Genomic DNA, 22,001 nt, shown 5'->3' on the forward strand with positions numbered 1-22,001 from the left:
CTCGCTGACGATCCTGAGGATGCGCTGCTCGGGGTTAGGGTGCGACTTGATGTGCAGGCTGTCGAGCTGCGTGTCCGGTCCGGAATGCTTCTTCTCTGATGGCACTGATGGCGGCGGTGGCGGCTCCCATGCCGGGTGCGGAGGCTTGGGAAAGACACGGTGACGAGGCAGCGACTGCCGTCTGATCGAATGTGGTCTTATTTGCAGTTTATTGATGATTCTCGCTGGGGGAGGTGGCAGTTGCACCGACTGGACGGATGAGCGTCGTGTTGGTGGTGCTGCAGCATCGTTCTCGACCACGCCGTCGGGTGACACAGGCGGTGCTCGACCCGGAGCGACGGCGGAGCGGGGGGCGGGTATCGCAACTGCATTGGGGCCTGAGGTCTGGTTTGGCGGGGGCCGTCGTTCAAAGTACGGAACGTTGTTGGGTTGCGCAGAAGGACCGGCTCGGGCGTGGCCTGTTTCGCGCGGTGCGTCGACGAATGGCTTGTTCAACATCTCTGCCGGGCAGCGAGCGGGCCTCGTCTTTTGTTCACTCTCATGATAAGAGGACACAACGGCAGACGAAGAGGAGGAGAAAGAGTAAGATCCTGGCCAAAAGGGCATATTGCACAAGTTCAGCCTCACCTGTTTGATGCTCATGCGGTGTGTGTGGTCTGTCCGATTGGTGGGTGGGCATGCGTTCTCCGGGCGGGGTGAGGCATAGGAGGTTGAGGCACGGCTTGGGCGACGTAAGATGGGACGTGGGCGCTTAACCGTCACGGCAGGCGGCACGAGAAGAGACTGACAGGGTATAACTACTCTGCGGGGCGATGCTTCACGGCGGCTACCAACTTACTTCTCGGGTCTCAACGGACTGCGACAGTCGCGATGTATTGTCTGGTGGAGATTCACCCGGGGTATCTCTTCGTTGACGGTACGCCATCTTTTGGCGGTATCCGCAGATGCCTTTCATTACCAGTGTACGAAGACGTAAGCAAGAGGTCAGGCGTAGAATGGGTACATTGGCCTCTGGCCTTAGACTGTGTCGACGGTGTGATTTTTCTAGCCCGCCTTATCGAAGCACCCTTTGACAGTCCCTCGTGGCCAGGATGTGGTATCATGTTGCTTCTCCGTGCGCCTTTGCGAATGAGCACACGCAGAACAACGAGCAGGTGGCTGACACAGAGCTTGCTGAGCAAGCCTCCAGAACGGCAAACCTAACTGAAAGCGGATGCATGGAATCATACCAACTAAAGGGCAGACGATCACCATAAAGCGTTTTGGCCATGTTCATGTTGCGCAGCTGTTTGTTATGGGACGCGCCTACAGGAGTACGTATGCAAACGCCAAACATTTTCCCATGCGGTCTTCCATGAGCAAGCTGCATTGGAGATCTTGTCGGAAGGTCATGCGAGTTTGGCTCTCCCATGGGCGCGGCTTGCTAGATGTCGATCCAGTATTCGTCGTCAGGGGGCCAGCGGTTTGATGTTTGCGCCGCTCCTGTCCTTTGTACTTTCCAGTCTGCTAAGGGACTCCGACAGGAACTCGTCGTCGGGCGCGGCAATCGAGCGTGGAAATAGGAAACACCGCAAACATACCCGTCAGGTGCACCATGAGCTTCACTGGCAAGCAATGGCGACGTCTTGTAGACATCGAGTCTATATATCTCGAACCTGTCGCCGCCGACGGTCAGCGTACTCTGCAGAGCCTACCGAGCAACATCATCATCCTCATCGAATTATCTCTACACCCATCAATAAATCCATCAACGCTAAAGCGAGTATCGTGTCCAATACCTTCTCGCCCATCCAGCCAAGTTCTTCAAACGTCTAGTGCAAGACGACATCATGGCAGACAACCGCGGCAGCATCAGAAAGCCTACTGCAGAGGAGGAAGAGCGCATGAACAAGGCAGCCGAGGCAGCTAAGCAGAAGCGCCAGGAGAACCAGGAGAGGCGCGACAAGGAAAAAGCGGAGGAGGCAGCAAAGAAGGCCAAAAACGGATCAGCCTCCCAGAGCCGTGGGGGTGGTCGTAGCTCGTCGAGACAGTGAGATGTTCGGGTCTTTAACTGCACACGCAGTCGGCTCATACGACGATACACGTTAGACGCCTAGCAGAGCTTAGCAGAGTTTTGTATAAAGGCTACGCTATCAATCGCATGCTACATGTTTGGCTACTCTATACATGTGTAGAGATGAATGGTCGTTGTTCGATCTTGCTCCCCTTGCCGTTCGCCTCGGACTATGTCCGGCGGCGCTCCATCTTCGACGTGACAGGAAATGTGAGTGGATAGGCACTTAATGCTATAAGGCCAGCCGAATTGTGTTCAGTGGAATAGGCTGTTGCCTTGACAGCGAACCCCTGAATCATTTCATGCAACGGCCGCTATTTAAGCTCAGTACTCTCTGTGAACATGGCTGCCTCAGGTCATTCTCGCAAGAGGAAAGCCAGTTCCGTGGAATGCACGAAGGGTCATCGCATTCCCTCGTACCCGAGTATTAGACAACGTGCTTGGGGGCAAACCAGTACATGAAGATGGCGCTCCAATTTAGCATGGTTGACGTCAACCTAGACCAGACGCGAAGCTGCACGCTTCGTCATGATTCCGCTGTAGAGGTTGAGCCAAACTCCCCGACGTCCATCTCACAGACTTGGTAATTTGCAACTCTACGATGCTCTGGCAAATCTCCACGGTACTTTAGGCATTATATTGTCGCTTTCTAGGTCTAAGCAAACGCAAGCTGGGCTTGTAGAAAGGAAGGTGAAGAATAAAACCTCCAATTGTGTGACGCGAAACCTTATACATAGTTCCCATCATGCCCGTAGTCAAGACGCTCCCCAGCCCACATGGAAGCCCGGTCAGAATTGCCTGTAGGAGCACAAGGCCCGCAGCCGTGGCATCGCTTGGCAGTGCGATCCTCCTTCACCGATGTTCAATAACAGCAGAGGCAGCTCGACTGCAATAAAGGTCGGGGTTGACCAGGGGCACACTTAGAAGGCCATGGCGGCGGCCATGACAGCCGCAACAGCACCAACAGCAGGGCCGGCATTGGCGCCAGCAGTGATGGCCGAAGGAGAGGCGGTGCCGGTCGCCGTCGACGTCTTGAAGCCCGAGCTCGCGTTCGTAGGGGCGGCAGCCGAGGACGGCGCGGGTGTCGTCGTGGTAACGGCGGGCGCGACGGTGCTGGCCTTGGTGGTCGGGGCCTGCGTGGTCGGAGCAGCGGCAGTGAGGGTAGCGCAGGAAGAGGTGGCGCCGGCCATCTCACCGAGCTCCGCTCCCGAACACGTCCAGGTGCCCTTCATCATGGCATCCGTCATGCACTTCGTCAAGGCTGCTTGGGCCGCCGGTCCGCACATGCAGACCTTGTCGTCGAAGCCCTTGCAGGGAGCCTTGGGAACGCACTCGTCCAGGCCGGGCCACTGTCCGATACGAGCGGAACGTCAGCAAGAATACACTGGATTTGCAACAGAGCATCTTTCAGTCGAGGCGTACACAGCACTTGGGCATGCCCTCATAGTCACGAGCGGCGGCGAAGCCGACGAGGGTGAGGGCGTAGGCGACGAGAGACGACTTCATTGTAAACGAGCGGTGTAGGTTGACGTTGAGATGTCGAGCGATGAACAGTTGGTCGGTGAGCGAGCGAGGTGCAAAGAGTGATTGTCGAACCAGGTAGGTATGGAGTTGAAAAGTGGAAGCAAGGGAGATGGGAAGCGGTGACTTCTTATGACCGGACTGGACGTGGCCTGACCTCGTCGGGGTGCAATGAGAGGGAAGCCGCCATCCACTTCCGCGTCCAGCGGGAGCAAGAGAGCTTCACGACAGTGTGGGCTGACCTGGGCTATCCAATCCAGCAAAGTAGATATCTGGGCCCCCGACGTACGCTCCCGGCGATAAAAGCAGGGCGGTATGCTGTGGAGCAAAGAGGCACCGCAGCAACATTCGTCACGTCGTATGGATGCATCTCGGTTCGCCAAGTGAGGTTGTCAGAAAGCGTAAACGTAGTCCGCCGCCTTGCGAGAGCCGTGGGTTGAGTCTTGTGCCATCCAGAGTCGCCTGCCGTCTTGATGATGCGTCCCGGCGAGCGCTGGGTACATCTCTGCTGAGCTGCAGCTTAGCTCCCTTTCCCAGCAGCGTCTTGGCCCACGCGTCAGGGGCTCCGGTCGTGTGAGGCTCTGTGGCCATCTGGCCATCCATCGCAAGAGGCCGCGTTGGCAGGTGGATATGGCCCTGGGTGATGCGCAATGAGCTGATTCGCCGTAAACTGGGCCCTCCCGGTGTCATTGCATTCCCCGAAACTTTATAATTTGATGCCGGTGCCTCTCGGCGGCCGTGGGCAGAGAGAGCGGCAAGCCCGTTCCGCTCGAGGACCCACTGGCCCGCTCCAGGGATAAGAATCCACGTCTAGAATTGAACGCCGTTGCTTGAGCTCGACATCGGACACATAGCGGCCGCTCTTGAGATTAAGATTTTAGCTATATAGTCCACATGTGCATAGCCGGGAATAGGAGAAGGGGGGATTGTCGATACGCTGCATCTTCATTGGCTGCGCACCACCACATGTGTTTACTTACACCATCGGAGCGATGTTGAGCAATGTCCCCGTGGACAAGGGACAGCTATGCCTGCCCTCAGTCATGGTAGTTGCTTTTCTGTTCATACTTCGGGCTTTGTCCGGTCATCCGTGGACTTTGCTACGCTTCCATTCGTTCATGTTGTGAATGAATATAGCCTGCATCGTCGGGCAACGGGAACCACAACGTCGGTTCAACACTGCATGTGGCATCAACGTATGATCTGTCTAAACGTTGTGGGCCATGGCCCAAAGGACTGTATTTAGAACGGCCTTCCCAAGCCTGAAGAGCGTTGTTTAGCCCGAAAGAAGCGTCCAACCTAGCAAGTTAACAACTCCATGGCGGCCTTGGCCGTCCCATCCCGACGCGTAACCACCAGGCGATTCGAGATTGGCTCCAATGATATTGAGTTGCGGATCGCCAATTTAGAGACGAGCACAAGCCCCGCTAGTAGCATGAGCGTAATTATCGTATTATCTATTACATGGCGCTTCAAACGAGAATGCTCCCGCCCGCTTGAGAAGTCCACGTGCACGCCCTTTCATCGCTTCCCTCATCTCAGATGCTCGCCCCAGCCCCTATTGACCCTCATTCCCCCGAAAAGGTATCGACTGACTGCCACTTCCAGCCGACGCGCGACCCCCATCCCTTCCCGTACCGCGCCAGGACGTCCTCGACGCTCAGGTCCCTCCACTCTTTCTCAAACTCGGGCGGTCGCGGCGCCGACGTGTCCACGTCCTCGCCCCATCGCCGCGCCGCCTCCGACCTGCCCGCCGTCCACCACTCGCCCGTCGTCCGACACCCCTTGCTCCTCTTGCAGCGCTTGCCGCACGACGGACACGCGTAGTTGCGCCACGCCTCGTCGTGGGCGCGCCGCCAGGCATCGGTCTTGGGAGGCGGGTACGAGCACGAGCTCGACGAATACCCGCCCATGTGCACGCGCAGCCGGCCCCCTTCAGAGTACTCTTTGCTCCTCTCGGCGGCGTTGGACGCCTCCCGGTGGCCGTGTCGTAGCGAGTCGCGCCACAGGCTGTGGAAGGGGGAGATGCGTTGCGCGCGTGAGAGGTATGTTTCGAGGAGGTAGTCGCTCGCGGAGAGTAAAGCCTCTTCGCATGCATCGGGTTCATCCTGCGATAGTGTTTCTCGTGATTTATCCAAAGGCACGATGTGGACGGAAACGGACTCGCTCTGCAGCCGTTGAAGCAGCTCCTTCTTCGCCGGGTCGCTCGCCTGCGCCTGTGACAGGTAGACGGTAAAGTCGCGTCGCCTGAGCCGGAAGCTGCCCTTTGTTGAGCAGCCAATGAGCCAGTCCAGCACGAACTCGTCCGCCGCATTCCGATAAGCCAGGATATAATGATGCCGAATGTCCGTCGTATTCACGCCGCATCTCATCTTTGCCTCTTCGCTAAACGGGTGCGGGCGAGCCTCCTTGCCGACCCAGAAGCGCAGCCATGTGCGCAGGTTGCACCAGTCTGTCTCGTTGTAGTCGGTGTCTTTGTCAATGACTGTGCGGATGTAGGCCACGCGCCGCTTTGGACCGACGGTCCCTGAGCGTGTATCTTGCATTTGAGCCGACATGGTCACACCGAGAGCACGCCCAGTAAGAGCTTCTGATCCTTCTAAACTTGCCCCGTCGTCTCGGGTGCCTGAGCCGTCTCGCCGCGCCTCGTGAGACGAAAGGGTACCGTTGTCGTTCTGGCAGAGCAATGGCGTTTCGTCGGCGTCAAAGATGCGCTGGTCGCTGATGGGTCTTGGGAGAAAGCGCTGACGTTTTGCGGCAGGGTGATGGTCTTGAAGTGTCACCAGAGGCTAAAGTCGCTGACTCCGTATCCCGGGTGCGCGATCCTTTCAGTCTCCCCAATCCGAAGAGATACTAGGAAAGCCACGGGAGTCCCTGACGACGCGAGCTTGTCGCCTGTCGATCTGAAAACTGTCTGTCAATTCAGCCTCGTTGATGGAATTGGTGCGTGAGTCACTGCTGACGCTTGGCGGCTGCATTTGTGATGGCACTTGAAACGAAGGCTTGCAAGTTGCAGTGAGGCAGACAGCTACGACCAAGGCGGACTAGCTTGCCACGCGAAGAATACGAAGCTGCCCATCCGAGGAGAACTCACCAGATTTTCACTTACACGCGACAACATGCCCCTGCGACAGAACGAATTACGAGCCGCTCGAGTTGTGACGTCTTCGCCAATCTTCGTACACCTGTGCAGCTTTCACAATGCTTTGTACAAAGTACGATGAAGACAAATATCCAGCCACCGAAGACATGCTAACCGACTTAAACCGAGTCTTAAGCAGGCTGCGCCCACCCCAGGCGCATTCGCCCAACATCCCAGACAACGAACGCCGCCTGGAGCGCAGGGTTACCCCAGACCGTCAACCCGCCGCCGTTGCTCTGTATCAGACCAAAGCACATCGCCGAACTGCTACCGTTCCGCGCATTTCGCACATGCATGTCACTCCCCGAGATCGTGAACATCTGGTCCTTGACCCCGAATGTAAAGTCGGGCAGCGTCGCGCTGCACGGAAATGTATACCCTCCCGCGGCCCGATTGTACTTTGCGCCCGCCACTCGAGCCCAGTAGTCCTCTACGATGCTTCGCGGCAGCAGCACCAGGCTCGAACCCGTGTCGGCCACGCCGCGGATGTCCTGCACTTGGAATGGGCTCTGTCCTACCCGGTAGCCGCTGGCCGACCAGCTCCAGAGACCAGTGTTGCCGAGCACGGGCGTGTAGGTGATGTTGCCCTTGTACTTGGACGCGTCGATGTATCCAAAGTCGCACGTGCCTTCTATTCAAAGTCAGCCTGTTTACTTCTGTAGGTCTCGCCAAGGTAATGAGTGTTCGCCCGACGAGCTGTTGCACCGAGGAAACGGGAAACGGGCCAGAGAGGCGAACGAACTGGACTCGTCTCTAACAAGACGCGTGGTAAACAGCGGCTCCTTGAAGTTGCGCTTCGCTTTGGAGAACCAGGTCCGTCTACGCCTCGGCCGCACCTTGTTCTGCTTATCGAAACCAAGCCCGAGAACGCCGGACGCACTCATGGCGAGCTCGACCTTTGGAGTCAAAACCTGCACGGACTCAACAGGGTGTCTCAGGACCGTGACTCGCCCAACCGTGACAGAGTCCCAGTACACGATGCCGCCCACCGCGGAACCGATCCCGTACGTGACGGCCCATGTGTAGCCGTCGGACTTGTGCGCGGTCATACTCTTGGACGGGTCGTACCTCGTGCGTCGTCCGGCGGCGCGGGCGGGCGTGTTGGTGCTGAAGACCCAGAAGTCGCTGGATCCGGTGTCTAGAAGCAGATTCAGTCGCTGCGCAGGGGTGCCGAGTTGCGCCTCGATGAGGTATTCCCGTCCCCGGAATCCAAGCTGCGAGGACAGGGGCGCAGACGGGGGAGGCCACCGCTTGCGTTGTCTGTTGGAGGCAGTGTCCAAGCGCTCCCCGACAAGCTCGTCCAGCTCCGGCGGTATTGGGGTCCCGTACTTGAGATACGTAAGAGCAAGTTCCGTTGGGCCGCTGCGCTGAAGTTGCTCGTTGGCTTCGACGGGCATGGAAAAGATCACTGCGTCAGGTGCTGCCTCGTCATCCTGTACCTGGCCATGACGGCCATGCCCAGTCGACGCAAGGACCAGGAGAGCGACGGCCACGCCTGAGGACCGCATGTCGTCTCAGTTCAGACGACAACAATCCCTCTCCAGTTCGGGATACATGAAACCAAGAAAATTTGCCTCCACCCCGTGGTGGGTATCCTGCGTCCAGTCCAGTCGTCGCCGTCGACGTGGCGCCCGTTGAAGTATGCCTCCGAGTGACTTTGGCGATCCCAAGGGCTAATGGCTTGTTGGTTTGGAACATGCTGGGGTAATGGCGATGGTAAATATTGGCCATGTGAAGAGTTTGGTCGCGGATTTGCGCCGCCGTCCATGGAATCTTGGGAACGGAAAGTTGAGGTCACACATCAGCATCATCAAGTCCGGCCCATTGCAGGAGCAGCGCGCATACAAACCAACCCTCCTCTGAGGCCAGCTGAACCTAGGTATAGATGGACAAACTTTCGCGTCCGCCTCTAATGGGGTACACGCAGTTATTAAAAGCACTATCGATACCCGACGGGCGGTAGTACTTGAGGAACAGATGCCCCAGCATGCATTAAGCCCGTTCTTGGCAGAGGCAGGTATCGGCGGCTCTTTAACGGAAAGTCTGAATCACGCCATGCAGCTCGTACTGATCAGAGTCTTATATCGGCGTGGCTATACAAACTACTGAGCCCCGGACGAGCTGAATGAGTCGTCCTTATGTCGCGAAGCCATCATGAATAATTGGCATTTGTATAGGTCTGCCGCGCAATTCTCGGTGATACTCGGAACGATACTGAACGAGGCCGGCGGCGATGCGATGCGCGGTACGCGAGGCCCATCTTTAAGGCTCTTTCCCGAAGACTGCATAGTTCGAGATTGGGATATTTATCGTGGACGTCGCCCTTTACGGGGGCGACACGATGTTCTCGCGCTCGTTGAGGAGCGATGCCCTTGGGTTCCGTTGCGCCTGAAGTTCTTACCTTGTATTCCCATCCACGAGCATGTCAACAATTATCTCCTGAGAGGATGTTAATCTCCAGAAGCTCTGGGAAGGGTCCGTCCGTTCCCCCACCGCGGGCATCGCCAGAGCTGCTTCCCCGCATGGAGATTCCCCAGACTGTCGTGCCTTGCCGCCCAACAGCACCTATCCCAACTCATGACAATAACACACGTACTTACTGTACAGCACGAGTTCGTTATCTGCAAATCATCGCCCCCTCCAGGCTTGGAGAGTCGCATCGCCCAATCACAGTCTCACCCGGCTATCGTGATCCATCCGGGGCTCAGATCCGTGGGTGCGCGCCCGCGCCCGCGCCCTGGCGCCATGTCCGGTGGGCTCGCCTGCGCCCTCTGGCGAAGCCCTTCTCCCTCTAAATGCCCGATCCAGCGATTCCGAACGCCGACGAATGTGGGGTATCACCACCACCACGGCGCCCGGAGTGAACGCGTTGGGGGGAAAAGATGGGCCACGGCCCCGACGGCAGTACAGCACTGGCGCCCTACTTCTCTGCCGGCGCGTTACTTGGCTTGCTTGGCTGTGAATCGCCGTACCGCGCCGTGAGGGGCTCGTGACTAGCATGGCCATAGCGGCATCGGAGCGCGATGGCGGCTTGGCGGGTTTGCCGACGTGATGCCAGACACTCTCATACTTGGACGGGTTCTCATTCGTTTCTGTCTTCATTGCCATCTTCATTTGTTTCGCTGCAAAATGCCTGCATCCAGCGCCGTCGGGTTTGCGGGCGCGATCCCGTTCGGCTTGTCGTCGACCGCCGTCGCGGGAGCGATCAGCTTGCTCCTTCTCGGATGCATATACAAATTGGTTCGTCGCACCAGCACTCGAACAGATAAGATGATTCTGACTGCTATGTCAAGCTGCGTGGCGGCCGAACCAATGGCCGCTCCGATAATGGACAAGTCGCGGAAAAGGAAGAGCCAGCGCCTCAAGTTGTGATAGAACCACTCCACGACTTTGACTGGAGAGCCGTTGAGCCGAAGCAGTTCAGGCACTTCAAGCGCGTCTACCACATTACCATGGGTATGCTGTTCAACGGGTGGTGTCTATGTCGCCTTGCTGAAACGGGCTGCAGGGCTGCAGGCAGACAATGCATCGGACCTCATCACGGTCGACAGAGACTATCTGGACAGGGTCAAGCACAGACGGCACCTCATCGAGAAGCACGGGAGCGGCGTCCACGGCTGCCTACCCGGCGGTGTCGCGGCGGTGAGTGAACTGTACACGTTCCTGATGAGCGAGTACCTTCCGACGCGGTTCCCGTCCATGTTTGGGCTGTCCAACGACGGGAAGCACTTCACCAACCATGTGACGGGCAAGGCGTGGCCGACGGCGCCGCCCGAGGACGAGGCGACTGCCCTGCGCGTGTTGGGAGAGACGGTCGAGGAGGACATGTTTCTGCTGCACGAGACACCCGAGGGCCACAAGTCGTTTGCCTTTGTCTGCTGCTTCCCCTCGGGCTTTGACCCGTCGGCCAAGGTGGGCAAGCTGCTCAAGGACATCCACGCGCCGGTGCCATCGTACGAGAAGATTGGCGCCAGCATGGAGCGCTTCTTTGCCAAGATGCAGGTCGGCAAGAGCGTGAAGCGACTCAATGTAAGTGCGGCACGTCCGGGATGCGAGATTTGCGCGTTGCTGACGGTAAGGGGTGGTAGTGGGCGATCCAAACGCACGGCGAGCTGTACAATAGCAGCGGCAATCACATGACGAGCGAGGAGGCAGAGGAGATGGCGCAAGACGCGGATATCAACATAGACGAGGTCGGTTTACCTGAACCCTGCTTCATCACTTTGGCACTGTCAACTGACCTGACTCTTGCTGGCAGTCGTACTATCGCGTCGAGCTGCAGACGCTCACGAGGCTGCCACGGACGCAGGCGCTGCTCTTCTCGTTCAAGACGTACTTGTACCCGTTGCGGCAGATCAAGGAGGAAGGGCTGGGCGGCGAGCTGGCGGACGCGGTGGACGGGCTCAAGGCGGGCAACGCGCCGGGGACGTGGGTGTACAAGGGGGCGGCGCGGTGGTCGGAGCGCGTGTGCGAGTATCTGCGGGCGTGAGGAGCGGGCCGCTCGCGAGCTTCATGTGATGACGATGATGATGGGCGTGCGAATCAAACAATGGCATGTGTGCACAAGTAGGAAAATGAAGCCATCGTGAGACTGGTTTGGATGCCTCGATTCCTTCCGTCCGCGGGCACGTGACGCGGGACGCTTGCCCGATGAGGCTCTTCCTGGCCTGGCTGGCTGCTTCCTCCCGGCCGGCTGTTGGCCAATTCAGGCCCGTGATTGGCCGCCGCCGCCACAGGTCCCTAGAGCAGTGTGGCTCAGGCGCCTTGCGACCTAGATAGGTAGTGCCCAGGACCGCCGCAACCCCCACACGGCCACACGCGGCGGCAGCGCTTCAGCCTCTCGCCAGGGCTCCAGCCACACATGACATGACCCAAGGCCGGCCCGGCATCACAAGGTCCCATGTTTCCCGCCATCTCCGCCCTGCATCTCCAACTCCAACCGCCGGACATCAGCCCAACCGAACCCCCCCATCCGCCGCCGCGCCGACCCATCCCATTACATCGGCTCTGGCCCTCGCCCGCGAGCCTCGTCTCCTTCGTTCCGGCACGTCACCCCGCGTCGGCGTCGCCTCTTTTTTCTCCTGCCCGGCAGCTGTCATCGTGGCCGCGCTTCTGCAGGCTCGTGCCGTCCCGCCTGCCGCATCTCCACCCTGTCACGCACACGCCTCGTTTCCTCGACTCGCGCCATCCAGCCACGCTGCCTTTGCGTGTCCTGCCAGCCCGGTCCCCTCGATCAGCACCCGTCGGTCAATCGCCCAAGGGACGCTCTGCGGCGCGGTAGCGGACACGACAACGCTTGCGACCACGCCCGCCGTTGGCAGCATCTAGCTTTGACGCCTCCACGTACACGTACGCCTCCACCGTCACCGACACCGGCACTGGAAAGGCCCCTTCCCACCACCCCGTCGCACAGTCCTCGCGTCGCACAGACTGCATCTCGGAGCCTGACATCGCGCCAGCCTGCTGCCGGCTATGCTGTGAGGCGTCTTCCTCGCAACCCGCTCGGCTCCTCGTCACCAGCACCTCGCGCGCTGCTGCACCGCCTTCGCCGTCGCGAATTGTTACCTGTCGCCTCGTGTCCGACACTGCAGATCCCATCGCCGCACTGCATCCCACGCCACCATGAGCGCGCCACGTGAGCTTCTCTCTCCTCCCCCAAATGCTTTGACCCCTTGACCGCAGAGGCTCATTCCCGCGCGTCGCAGTCTCGCCCGACGAGCTTGCGCGCTTCACCGAGATCATCGACGGTATCCTCGCCACCGCCGACCTCGAGACCATCTCGCGAAAAAAGGTCCGCCAGGGTCTCGAGGCCTCCCTCGGCGGACGCGACCTGACCGACCAAAAGGTGCGATCGCCCACGTGATGTGACCGTCTCGCGCCGTTCTCCGTGCCGTGAAAAGCTAACAGTCAGCCACTACTGCAGGATGCCATCAAGCGACTCATCGAGGCCCGCTTCGATGCCGTGTCTGGCGCCAACGTAAACGACGCCCCCGCCTCGTCTGTGCCGGACCCGTCCCCGAATAAGAGGCCCGCCGCCAACGGCGTCTCCGACTCTGCCGAGACGGACCCCTCTGCCTCTCCCGAGCCGGCCAAGAAGAAGGCGAAGCGGTCAACGCCCTCGGAGGATGCCGACGCGCGCCTCGCTGCGGCCCTGCAAGCGCAGGAAAACAGCCTCGCACGAGCGCGCTCGACTCGCGGCGGTGGCGACCGCACCAAGGTGGTCAAGAAGAAGAAGGCACCCCGGAAGAAGAGCGCCAAGAAGGTCGGCGAGGACGACGACAGCGAGGTCGACGGCAGCGCGGACTCTGCCCCCAAGCGCAAGGGCGGCGGTGGCTTCCAGAAGCCCTTTATCCTCAGCGCGACCCTGTCTGAGCTCTGCGGCGAGACCCAGGTAGGCCACCCCGTTTGGTCAAGGTCAAGCATAACGGGTGTTAACGAGCCGACGCAGCTCTCGCGCCCGCAGGTGGTCAAGAAGCTGTGGGAACACATCAAGGCCAACGACCTGCAGGACCCCAAGGACAAGCGCCAGATTCGATGCGACGACAAGATGCAGGCCGTGTTCAAGCAGGCCAGGGTGGACATGTTTCGCATGAACAAGGAAATAGGGCACCACCTCTACCCGGTCGGCGAGGAGTGAATGGTTTCAGACACGGAGCGAACTAACCACCTTGTGCGGTTCCGGCGCAAAGGGGAGTAACTAGGTTGATTTTCCAATCCTTTCTTGACTGAATTTGCGAACGGTTGTTGGGCAAAATGGGCGGGTAGCATTAGCCAAGGCGAGAGGGAGTGCGTGACAGCTGGTCGCGACGGTGGATTCCATTTGCTCACTATGTCGAAGGGGGAGAAGGGAGAGAGGCTCCTAACGTCTTATGCATAAGATCACTACAGTACCAGATGCATCTGAAGCAGCTTTGCGCAGTGAGGCGATGGTGCTTGTCCGGCTCGGGCCGTCTGCCGGGGGCTGTGTGGCGGACGATCACTTGCTGTGTTAGTCCGGGGCCGGACGAAGCAGAATATGGATGCGGTGAGGCCTGCCATCCAAGCGCGTGTGTGGAGGAGCACAGCAGGGATCAGACCGAAAAACCACTGCCACGGGGTCCTTGCCGGATGACTCTTTTCTCCCCCAGCTGGGATGGGCAGTGCAGTTCAGAAAACCGCCGGTTGATGCGAAATGACGAAGTCGACGGCGCTCGCTGAGTCATCAGAACCCTGCATTTCCAGAAGCCAGGCGTTTTTTCGCCTCGCCCCGTGCTTGATGCCAGTGGCTGAGGGCAGCTGCTGAGCGAGCCGCTAAAGAACCTAAAGGTGCTGCACCGCCCGCTGTAATTATTTACCTCTGGCTGAGCAGAAACTCCAGCTCATTACCCCTCCATAATCAATCCCCTCCGATCCTCAACCTCCCTCCGTCCCCGCGACACCAAAAATTTCAACCGCCTCCAGCGACCGTTGAACCCTACGCTAGGTAGCGTGCGCAGCGACAGCCCTGAACGTCATCAGCGACAGACGACAGAAACACGCCCTCCCTCTCATCCCGGACACAAGACATCGCGAGCATTCAATCGCACCTCCCGCTGCCATCGGCGCAGCAACCCAACGGCACCTTGCCACGAGCATCAGCGACCCAGATCCCGCGCTCACGAAGCCCCGTCAGAGTGGCCACTCCAGCCGCTGGCAACGCACTGCGATCCGCGGCCATGGTGGCTCCCGAGGGCGCACCTGCGAACGCCGGCCGAGGCGGTGAGGGCTCCAGAGGCCGCAACCGCGGGGGACGAGGCCGAGGAGGCGCAAGCAACAAGAGCGGCGGCGCTCGACGCGGCAGAGGCGGTCACGGTAATGCTGGACAGCGAGCCGGCGGTGGCAGTGCCGATTCAATCCAGAACCCGGCCGCTCAGGACGTCGCGGCACTTGCGGCGAGGGCACATGCGGCGAACGACGCCGGGCCGGACGGCCAACAGCGGCCCATCAACGAGGCAGCTGCCGCGACGGCGAACGGCACGGCCGGCGATGACGATGACGCCGAAGTGTGCTTCATCTGCGCGAACCCAGTGGCCCATCACTCCATTGCGCCCTGCAACCACACGACCTGCCACATCTGTGGGCTGCGCATGAGGGCATTATACAAGACCAAGGACTGCGCCCACTGTCGGGTACGCCATCCCTCCCCTTCTCCGTGACAGGACCTCCACACTGACATGCCGTGCAACGCAGACACCGGCGCCGTACGTCATCTTCACCGACGATGCCGAGAAGCGGTTCGAGGAGTACTCGGACAAGGACATCACCACCACCGACACCAACATCGGCATCAAGTACACCAACGAGGACATTGTGGGCGACACGGTCCTCCTCCTGCGGTACAACTGCCCCGATCCGTCCTGCGACTTTGCCGGCCTCGGCTGGCCCGACCTCCATCGGCACGTCAAGTCGGCCCACCGCAAGCGCATGTGCGACCTGTGCACGCGCAACAAGAAGGTCTTCACCCACGAGCACGAGCTCTTCTCCGACAAGGAGCTCGAACACCACATGCGCCACGGCGATGACAAGCCCGGCGCCGCCGACCAGACGGGCTTCAAGGGCCATCCGCTCTGCCACTTTTGCGGCGAGCGCTTCTACGACGACGACAAGCTCTACGAGCACTGCCGCATGAAGCACGAGCGCTGCTTCCTCTGCGACCGCCGCGACTCGCGCCAGCCTCACTACTACCGGGACTACAACGCGCTGGAGGAGCACTTCAAGAAGGACCACTACCTGTGCTCCAACGCCGAGTGCCTCGAGAAGAAGTTTGTCGTCTTCGAGTCTAATCTGGACTTGCAGGCCCACCAGCTGAGCGAGCACGGCGGCAAGACGGCTGGCAGAGACGCCAGAACCGTGGACATTTCTGCCTTTGATATAAGGCAATCATATCAGCAGGAACGGCGAGGAGGTGCCGGCGGCGGCAGGAGCCAGAGGGACGGCGAAGGTCGCGGTAGAGGCAGAGACGGACGGACGGGCGGCGGTCGAGGGCGAGCCCCTAACGAGGACATGGTCCCGCCGACGTCTGCGCAGCCGTTGCGCCGGGACGAGATTGCGTTTCAGCGCCAGATGGCCATCCACTCGGCTCAATCTGTGTCGAACCGGACGTTTGGCGGTCAGCTCTCGGCTCCGACGCCCGCACAGGCAGCTGCTTCCTCACGGCAAGCCGCCTCGACGCCGCGATCAGCGACCCCCAACGCCGCACAGGCCCGTGCCGTCGACGCGATGGGTTCGCTCAGCATCACCGACACGTCCAACCTGACGCCAGAGGAGCGGGCCAGTCTCGTCCGCCACAGCGCAGCGGTCGAGCGCGCGGCCAACCTCCTCGGCAACGACGCCAACAAGGTGGCCCAGTTCCGGAACCACGTCTCGTCGTACCGCAAGGGCGGGCTCACGGCGCCGCAGCTCATCGACGCCTTCTTCACGCTCTTCGCCGACGTGTCGTCCAACGCCCTGGGCACGCTGGTGCGCGAGGTGGCGGACCTGTTCGAGGACAAGACCAAGGCGGACAACCTGCGCACGGCGTGGCAGGACTGGCGCGCCATCAACGAGGACTACCCCAGCCTGCCGGGTCTGAGCGGCATGCACGGCGCGACGTCAAGCTCCAGCGGCTGGGCGACTGCCTCGTCCTCCAACCCCGCCGTCCCCAACGCGGCCCCCTCCCAGCAACACTCCACGAGGGTGCTCAGGCTTAAGAACAGCACCCGTCTGGGAGGGCCCGCACCCGTTACCGCCCAGCGGGGGCCTCCAGGCTGGGCCGCACCCCCGACCAACATCAGGGCGCCCTCTTCGGCTGCGTTTCCCTCGCTGGCCTCCGCAGCCGGCGGTTCGTCTTCCTCAAGCTCAGCCGCCGCCCGCCCCTCGTGGATCGGGTCCTCGTCTCAACCCGCCTCTGCCTCCTCTTCATCTCGACCCCTCCGCACGGCAACCGGCTCGCGCGGCGCCACCGGCGGCGAGGCCTTCCCCGCGCTGCCCGCCGCCCCCAAGCCCACGACCACCATCTTCGGCTACGGGACCGGCCGCGGCGTCCGGCGCGACTACGGCCACGCCGACTCGGGCTTCCAGTGGGGCGGCGGCGGCGGCTCCGGCTCCGGCTCAGGCGCGGCGACGCCCCCCGCTGCCGCAGAGGAGGACGGCGACGACACCGCGGGGGGAGGCAAGGGCAAGAAGGGCGGCAAGAAGGGCAAGAAGGTCCTCGTGCAATGGGGTTAAAGAACTCTCCTTCTTTCTTCCTCCCCTTCCACCTTCCCTTGTCCTTTTGTCGTCTTGTCTGTCATGTACGGATGGCGTGTGAATGCAGCGAGTCAAAGCGTCGGAGTTGTAAGGGGGTTTGGCACCGTCTCAAAAAGGGCATGCATGAGAGCATAGAGGGCGAGAGGCAGAGTCGATGAAGGCGTAGCCAAGTGGTGCGTGTATCTGTGTGGCACCGAGTCACACCATATGATGTGATAGTACAAGTGTAAAACGTGGAAGCAGCAGCAGCGTCTGGCGTGGATGGGTAAATAGCCGACATACACCAGAATTTCGACATCTGCCTTGGCTGCAAAGATGGAGGGATGAACAGTCGCTGCTTAGTAGTGACCACGGCGACGGAAATTACAATGGTGAAGATGATCAAGTATCAAAAGCGCTTATTATGCGGTGTCATTGCCCATCCGAGCCTACCTAGCTATAATGCCAACAACTTGCTTTTTAAAGACTACAATGACCGAACCCATATCCCATCCAAACAGTCCAGGCATACGTCATGACGTCGTTATATCCTCCCCTCGGATGCCTTATCCGCTCTCACAGGCCCGCCGGCTCATAGTACTCGCGGAACCGGTCCGTCTTCTCCCACTCGACATTGTACACGACGTTCCAGCACACGAGCAGCAGCATCGGGAACCGCAGCGTCCAGAACGACAGGTAGCCCTCGGGCAGCGGGCCGACGGTCCGCTTGAGAGCCTCGGGCATGTCCTCGTAATGGTTGCGCTTGTTGCGCAGAGCACGCAGCAGGTCGAGCAGCCTCGACCCCGTGTACTTGCGCTGTTTGCCCAAGGAGTCGACAAACTCGCGGGGGAGGGCGCGCAAAAAGTCACCCTTTGTAACTTGTGCCGCATGCCGTTCGAGCTCCTGAAGCGCCGCCGAAGGAGGATCCCGAGGTTCCTTCTCGAAATGGTCCGAGACGTCGCACAGGAAGGCAAGTCGTTTCTTGGGAGACCAGAAGAACGGATGCGACATGATCTCCCGGGCGTTGGGCCGCTGCTTGGGGTCCGACTCCAACATCGACGCGATCAGGTCCTCGGCCTCGAAGGCAAAGTCGCCTAGAACGTCGAGCGGCCGGAGGTTGTAGTTGCCCTTGCGAATGTTGACTTCTCGCATGTACCGGTCGCCACAGTCGAATGGATGGGAGCCGTTGGTCAGGACGTAGAAGAAGACGAGGCCGAGTCCAAAGATGTCGATGGCGCGAGTCGCACGGCGGTTGCTGGCCATGGTGCCGTCGTTGACAAGCACTGATCCCGAGCCACTATGCGTGCTGGCATCGACACCGGCTTCACGCGCATCATCGTCCAAGAGAAGCTCGGGTGCGCGCCAGCCAGATGTGCCTGCGGCTCTACCGGTGGTCGCGCCAAAGGACGACTGACCACCCTCGAGTTTCTTGCACAGGCCAAAGTCGGACACGAGCATCCGCGGCTTGCCGTCTTTGCCCATGTTGACCAGGATGTTTTGTGGCTTCAGGTCGCGATGGACGATTCGCAGGCTGTGGAGATGGCTGATGCCGTTCGTGATCTGGTAGAGGACGCCAGGAAGGTCGGTCCTGCCAGCGTTCGCCAGCTCCCGATACAGATGCGGCCGCTCAACCACATCTGCGAGAGACGCGGCACAGCGCTCGAGCGCGATATAGAGGAATCCATCGCGCATCTGCTGCGAGTAATACCGAATGACTGTCAAAATGTCAGGAAAATTCAGGGCGGCACTGGTGCGGGTAATACCAACCGTTGGGATGATCGTCGCTCTCCCTTAGCAACCTAGTCTCCTGAGAGGCAATGTCGTAAAACTGAATGAGCATGCGCTTGACAGCAACCTCGCGGCCATCGAACTTTCCGGCAAAGACCAATGTGCCGTTGCTGCCAGTTCCCAGCTGCAGCTCAGTGTTGACTTCGATGTTGCCCATGCGGATGATGGGCCCCGTCACTGCCTGCATGTCGTTGGCCACCGTCATGACATCGGGCTCGAGGCTCGGCCGGTCTCCGAGTCGCTTGGCGTTGTTCACGGCTTCCTCGACCGTGGTGGGCGGTGCGTCGTCCTCTCGCGACTGCGATCCTTCACGACCCCTGCCCTTGCGATGTTTGACTCCGCCTCGTCGGCCCCGATGCGCCTTCTTCTTCTTTTCCGGTCCTGCGCCAGCTTGCAAGTCGCCCGAGCCATTCTGCGCTTCCTCGTCTGCTTTGGCATCTCCGTCTGCGCTGGCAGGCTTGTCGACAGTCTCGGCTTGCCTCTCGATGTTGGCCGTGGGCACATCAACCCCAGACGCCTTGGCCACATCCTGGCCGTCTTCCTTGTCATTGACTTTGACATGGACAGGAGACTCCTCACGGGTGACCTTGGCATCAGACTCGTCGTCTTCCACTTTGACCACTCGTTCTGCGGAAGCGTCAGACGTCAGGTAGTGGACCGCATCCTTGAAGCTACCGCCGGTGCGCCAGCGAGTGTACGATCCGCGCAATTTCTTCCCGTTGTAGATCAGGGCCGCAAAGAACAGCAGGAAGAGAATCGGATTCTTGATGAAATCGACGACGCTGTCTGCTGCGCTCTGCGGCAGACCCTTGACTTTGTCGACAATGGTCGGCTCTTCCAGCCCGGATGGCACAGTGTTGGGAATATCGACGTCCTGGTCCTGGTATTCCCTACCATCCGTGATCATACCCTGCGGAGCGGGTGCATCCAACTTGTCGCCGCGGTGTCTATCAAGTGAATGCGTGCCGGCGAGGGCTTTGGAAAGCTTGGGGCCGCTCACAGTATCCCAGCTCGATGCCACATCCCACCAGTCCTGAGAGTTGATGGGTGCCATGGGAGCGTCGACAATGAGCGGATACGCTCGGCCAGACATGGCGTACCAGCTGCCCGTTTCAGTCTGGTTGAGGAAGATGCTGTTGCTGCGCGCTCGCGCGATACTTGCGTCCTGCGATGGCATGGTTGGCTGAGGAAGGACGATCAGCTCAGGGTTGCTCTCCGAAGCGGCGTCCCACGGACGACAAACGTCAAAGACACGAGCCACAGGCACTTCGAACTTGTGGCTGAACAAAGGTGCCGCAGGCCCGGCTCGGGCGTAGTCGAAGGCGTAGACCTTGCCGTCGTGCCGGCTAGTGATGTAGCGGCTGTCGAGGGAGACTTGATACTGCTGAAGGAGGTCCAGGTCGAAGTTGTTGGGACCCCACTCGGCGTACTTGAGGGTGGCCACTTGCCGCCCATCCTCTCGTCGCTGAATACCAACAGTGTACTCGGTCCGGCCGAGGGTAATAGTGCCGGTAGAGCTGCACTCCTCCGGGTCCTTGTCGTAGAGTGCGTTGGGCCGAAGACAGCTCTCGGCCTCGTTAACCTGGGAACCACTAGACCCAAACCACTTGATGACGCGACCAGTGGCGGCGTCGAGGGTAATCATGGTGGTCTTCTTGTCGCCGGTGTAGACGACGGCCGACTTTTCGTCGGCAAAGGGAGCCAGCTCCTCGACCAGGCTCTTCATGGTGAAGCCGGTGGCTCGAGGACGGGCATCGGGCCCGCTGGGGACCCAGACGTAGACGCCGCCGTCACGACTGGGCTCGACGGCCCAGATGTAGTGGTCGACTGGGCTGTAGTCGTCGTCGAGGACGGAGCTGTTGGAGCGGTGGTGGAGAGTCTCAACCATGGGCTGGTCCACCTCGAGCTGCCAGCGCTCCTTGCCCGTCTTGCGGTCGGTGGCGTAGAGGGTCCCATCGATGGTCGCCAGAAGAACAAAGTCTTCCACTTCCCAGTCCTCCAGACTCCGCGCATTCTGCGGCGAGGTGAGCCCGGTAGCGGGGATGCTAGTGGGCCGAAGATGTCGTGGGGGATGTGGTGCTCGGACGGCCTGAGCCGGAGCCAAAGTCGCGAGGGCGCTCGCATCGTCGGTGTCAATGATGTGTCGCTTGTTATTCTTGGTGTTTGGTTTCTTGTTGTCGCTGTCGCTGTGGACATTGTAGTTGTAGCTGTTGCTACCGACTGGCGGCCGGTGCTGCTGGTGGTTTAGTCTGGAGCGATCGATGATGGGCTCATGCTGTCGCTGCCGGGGGATGGCGGAGGCCGGCCGCCTCTTGTCGCGTGGCGTCGGCGCCGACTCGCCGGCGGCCTCGGCGGCCGCCTCGTCGACGATGTCGGCGTCATGCTTGCCGTCGCCGTATTGCGTGGCAGCCCAGTTGTGGACGGCCGCGCCGTCAGGCAATGGCTGGCTGTTGCCGGTCCGGGCGCCGCTGCGGACTCCGACCTGCGGCGGAAGAGAGTGGACGGCCTGCTGCTGGGTCCGGTGCTGGACTTCGGCGAGCGGCAGCCATGGCAGGAGAAAGAGGGCGAAGGCGACGAGGAACTTTTGCTGGTGCGAGGCGCCGCGGCCTTCGTTGGGCGGTCGTCGTAGCATGTCGGGCAGGCGTTGTGGATGGCGTGGGCGGATCGATCACATGGAGACTGGATCTTCTGGCAATGACCGATCGCGAGGGACGCCCGTGGCGAAGTCGTTAGGCCATACCCAGCCAGCTCCGTCGCACGAGAGGCGCAGGGGATGAAGGGGGGAGATGAAAGGCCGGGCGGTTGTCGAAATGGGCAGCGAGCCGGCAATCAGGAGACGACGACGACGATGACTGACGACGCTGGGCGGAGAAGCGCGAGAGGCAGGAGCAAGTCGGCCGTTCCGCCAATTACAAAGACCAAGTGAGTGAAGGCGCTGCTGCCGCTGGATGTGATGAACGGTAGATGTTGGATGATGTTGAAAAATATGTCGGATGTGTGCGTGGTAAATGCAGGAGGAAGGGCAGGTAAATCAGGTCTGACACGAGGCGGAGGGCGGGATGATGAGGGTTTTCCCCGATGTGGCCTGTGTCGACCATCCCTGGAGAGGAGCCAAGCCAAGCGGCGTGGATGGAGGGCTGGGAGGGATCCATGGATCGGGAGAGAAGGTAGGTACCTCAGTAGGTGGATGGCTGCCCGCTGGCGGCCCTGGCACAGGTAGGTGGTGGGCATGGCCTGTGCTGCTGCGCCTGCGCCTACCTCCGGTCGCAGGTA

At 60.3% G+C, this 22,001-nt stretch overlaps 7 protein-coding genes across 7 annotated transcripts; 3 read left to right on the forward strand and 4 right to left on the reverse strand.

Annotated features, from left to right (window-relative positions):
- Positions 1-2,973: 2,973 nt before the first annotated feature.
- Positions 2,974-3,559, reverse strand: PLICBS_000172 (uncharacterized protein; the record flags this gene model as incomplete). Its single annotated transcript, XM_018327321.2, has 2 exons — positions 2,974-3,402; positions 3,476-3,559. 2 exons carry the CDS (start codon positions 3,557-3,559, stop codon positions 2,974-2,976), a joined length of 513 nt encoding a protein of 170 aa, XP_018174017.2.
- A 1,583-nt stretch (positions 3,560-5,142) lies between these two features.
- Positions 5,143-6,132, reverse strand: PLICBS_000173 (uncharacterized protein; the record flags this gene model as incomplete). The annotated part of the gene is made up of 1 exon (XM_065599546.1): positions 5,143-6,132. The coding sequence occupies one exon, from the start codon at positions 6,130-6,132 to the stop codon at positions 5,143-5,145; it is 990 nt and encodes a 329-aa protein (XP_065455618.1).
- A 715-nt stretch (positions 6,133-6,847) lies between these two features.
- PLICBS_000174 (type I transmembrane sorting receptor) lies at positions 6,848-8,224 on the reverse strand (the record flags this gene model as incomplete). Its single annotated transcript, XM_018327320.2, has 2 exons — positions 6,848-7,347; positions 7,459-8,224. 2 exons carry the CDS (start codon positions 8,222-8,224, stop codon positions 6,848-6,850), a joined length of 1,266 nt encoding a protein of 421 aa, XP_018174016.2.
- A 1,621-nt stretch (positions 8,225-9,845) lies between these two features.
- Positions 9,846-11,205, forward strand: PLICBS_000175 (uncharacterized protein; the record flags this gene model as incomplete). The annotated part of the gene is made up of 5 exons (XM_065599547.1): positions 9,846-9,956; positions 10,010-10,172; positions 10,225-10,745; positions 10,805-10,909; positions 10,975-11,205. The coding sequence occupies 5 exons, from the start codon at positions 9,846-9,848 to the stop codon at positions 11,203-11,205; spliced, it is 1,131 nt and encodes a 376-aa protein (XP_065455619.1).
- A 1,133-nt stretch (positions 11,206-12,338) lies between these two features.
- On the forward strand, positions 12,339-13,353 carry PLICBS_000176 (uncharacterized protein; the record flags this gene model as incomplete). Its single annotated transcript, XM_065599548.1, has 4 exons — positions 12,339-12,351; positions 12,422-12,561; positions 12,640-13,107; positions 13,165-13,353. 4 exons carry the CDS (start codon positions 12,339-12,341, stop codon positions 13,351-13,353), a joined length of 810 nt encoding a protein of 269 aa, XP_065455620.1.
- A 1,057-nt stretch (positions 13,354-14,410) lies between these two features.
- On the forward strand, positions 14,411-16,940 carry PLICBS_000177 (uncharacterized protein; the record flags this gene model as incomplete). Its single annotated transcript, XM_018327318.2, has 2 exons — positions 14,411-14,863; positions 14,925-16,940. The coding sequence occupies 2 exons, from the start codon at positions 14,411-14,413 to the stop codon at positions 16,938-16,940; spliced, it is 2,469 nt and encodes an 822-aa protein (XP_018174014.2).
- A 576-nt stretch (positions 16,941-17,516) lies between these two features.
- On the reverse strand, positions 17,517-21,360 carry PLICBS_000178 (bifunctional endoribonuclease/protein kinase ire1; the record flags this gene model as incomplete). The annotated part of the gene is made up of 2 exons (XM_018327317.2): positions 17,517-18,655; positions 18,708-21,360. The coding sequence occupies 2 exons, from the start codon at positions 21,358-21,360 to the stop codon at positions 17,517-17,519; spliced, it is 3,792 nt and encodes a 1,263-aa protein (XP_018174013.2).
- Positions 21,361-22,001: the final 641 nt, after the last annotated feature.

Source organism: Purpureocillium lilacinum (genome assembly GCF_023168085.1).
Source record: "Purpureocillium lilacinum CBS 284.36 DNA, scaffold_1, whole genome shotgun sequence".
Classification (NCBI taxonomy): Eukaryota; Fungi; Ascomycota; class Sordariomycetes; order Hypocreales; family Ophiocordycipitaceae; genus Purpureocillium; species Purpureocillium lilacinum.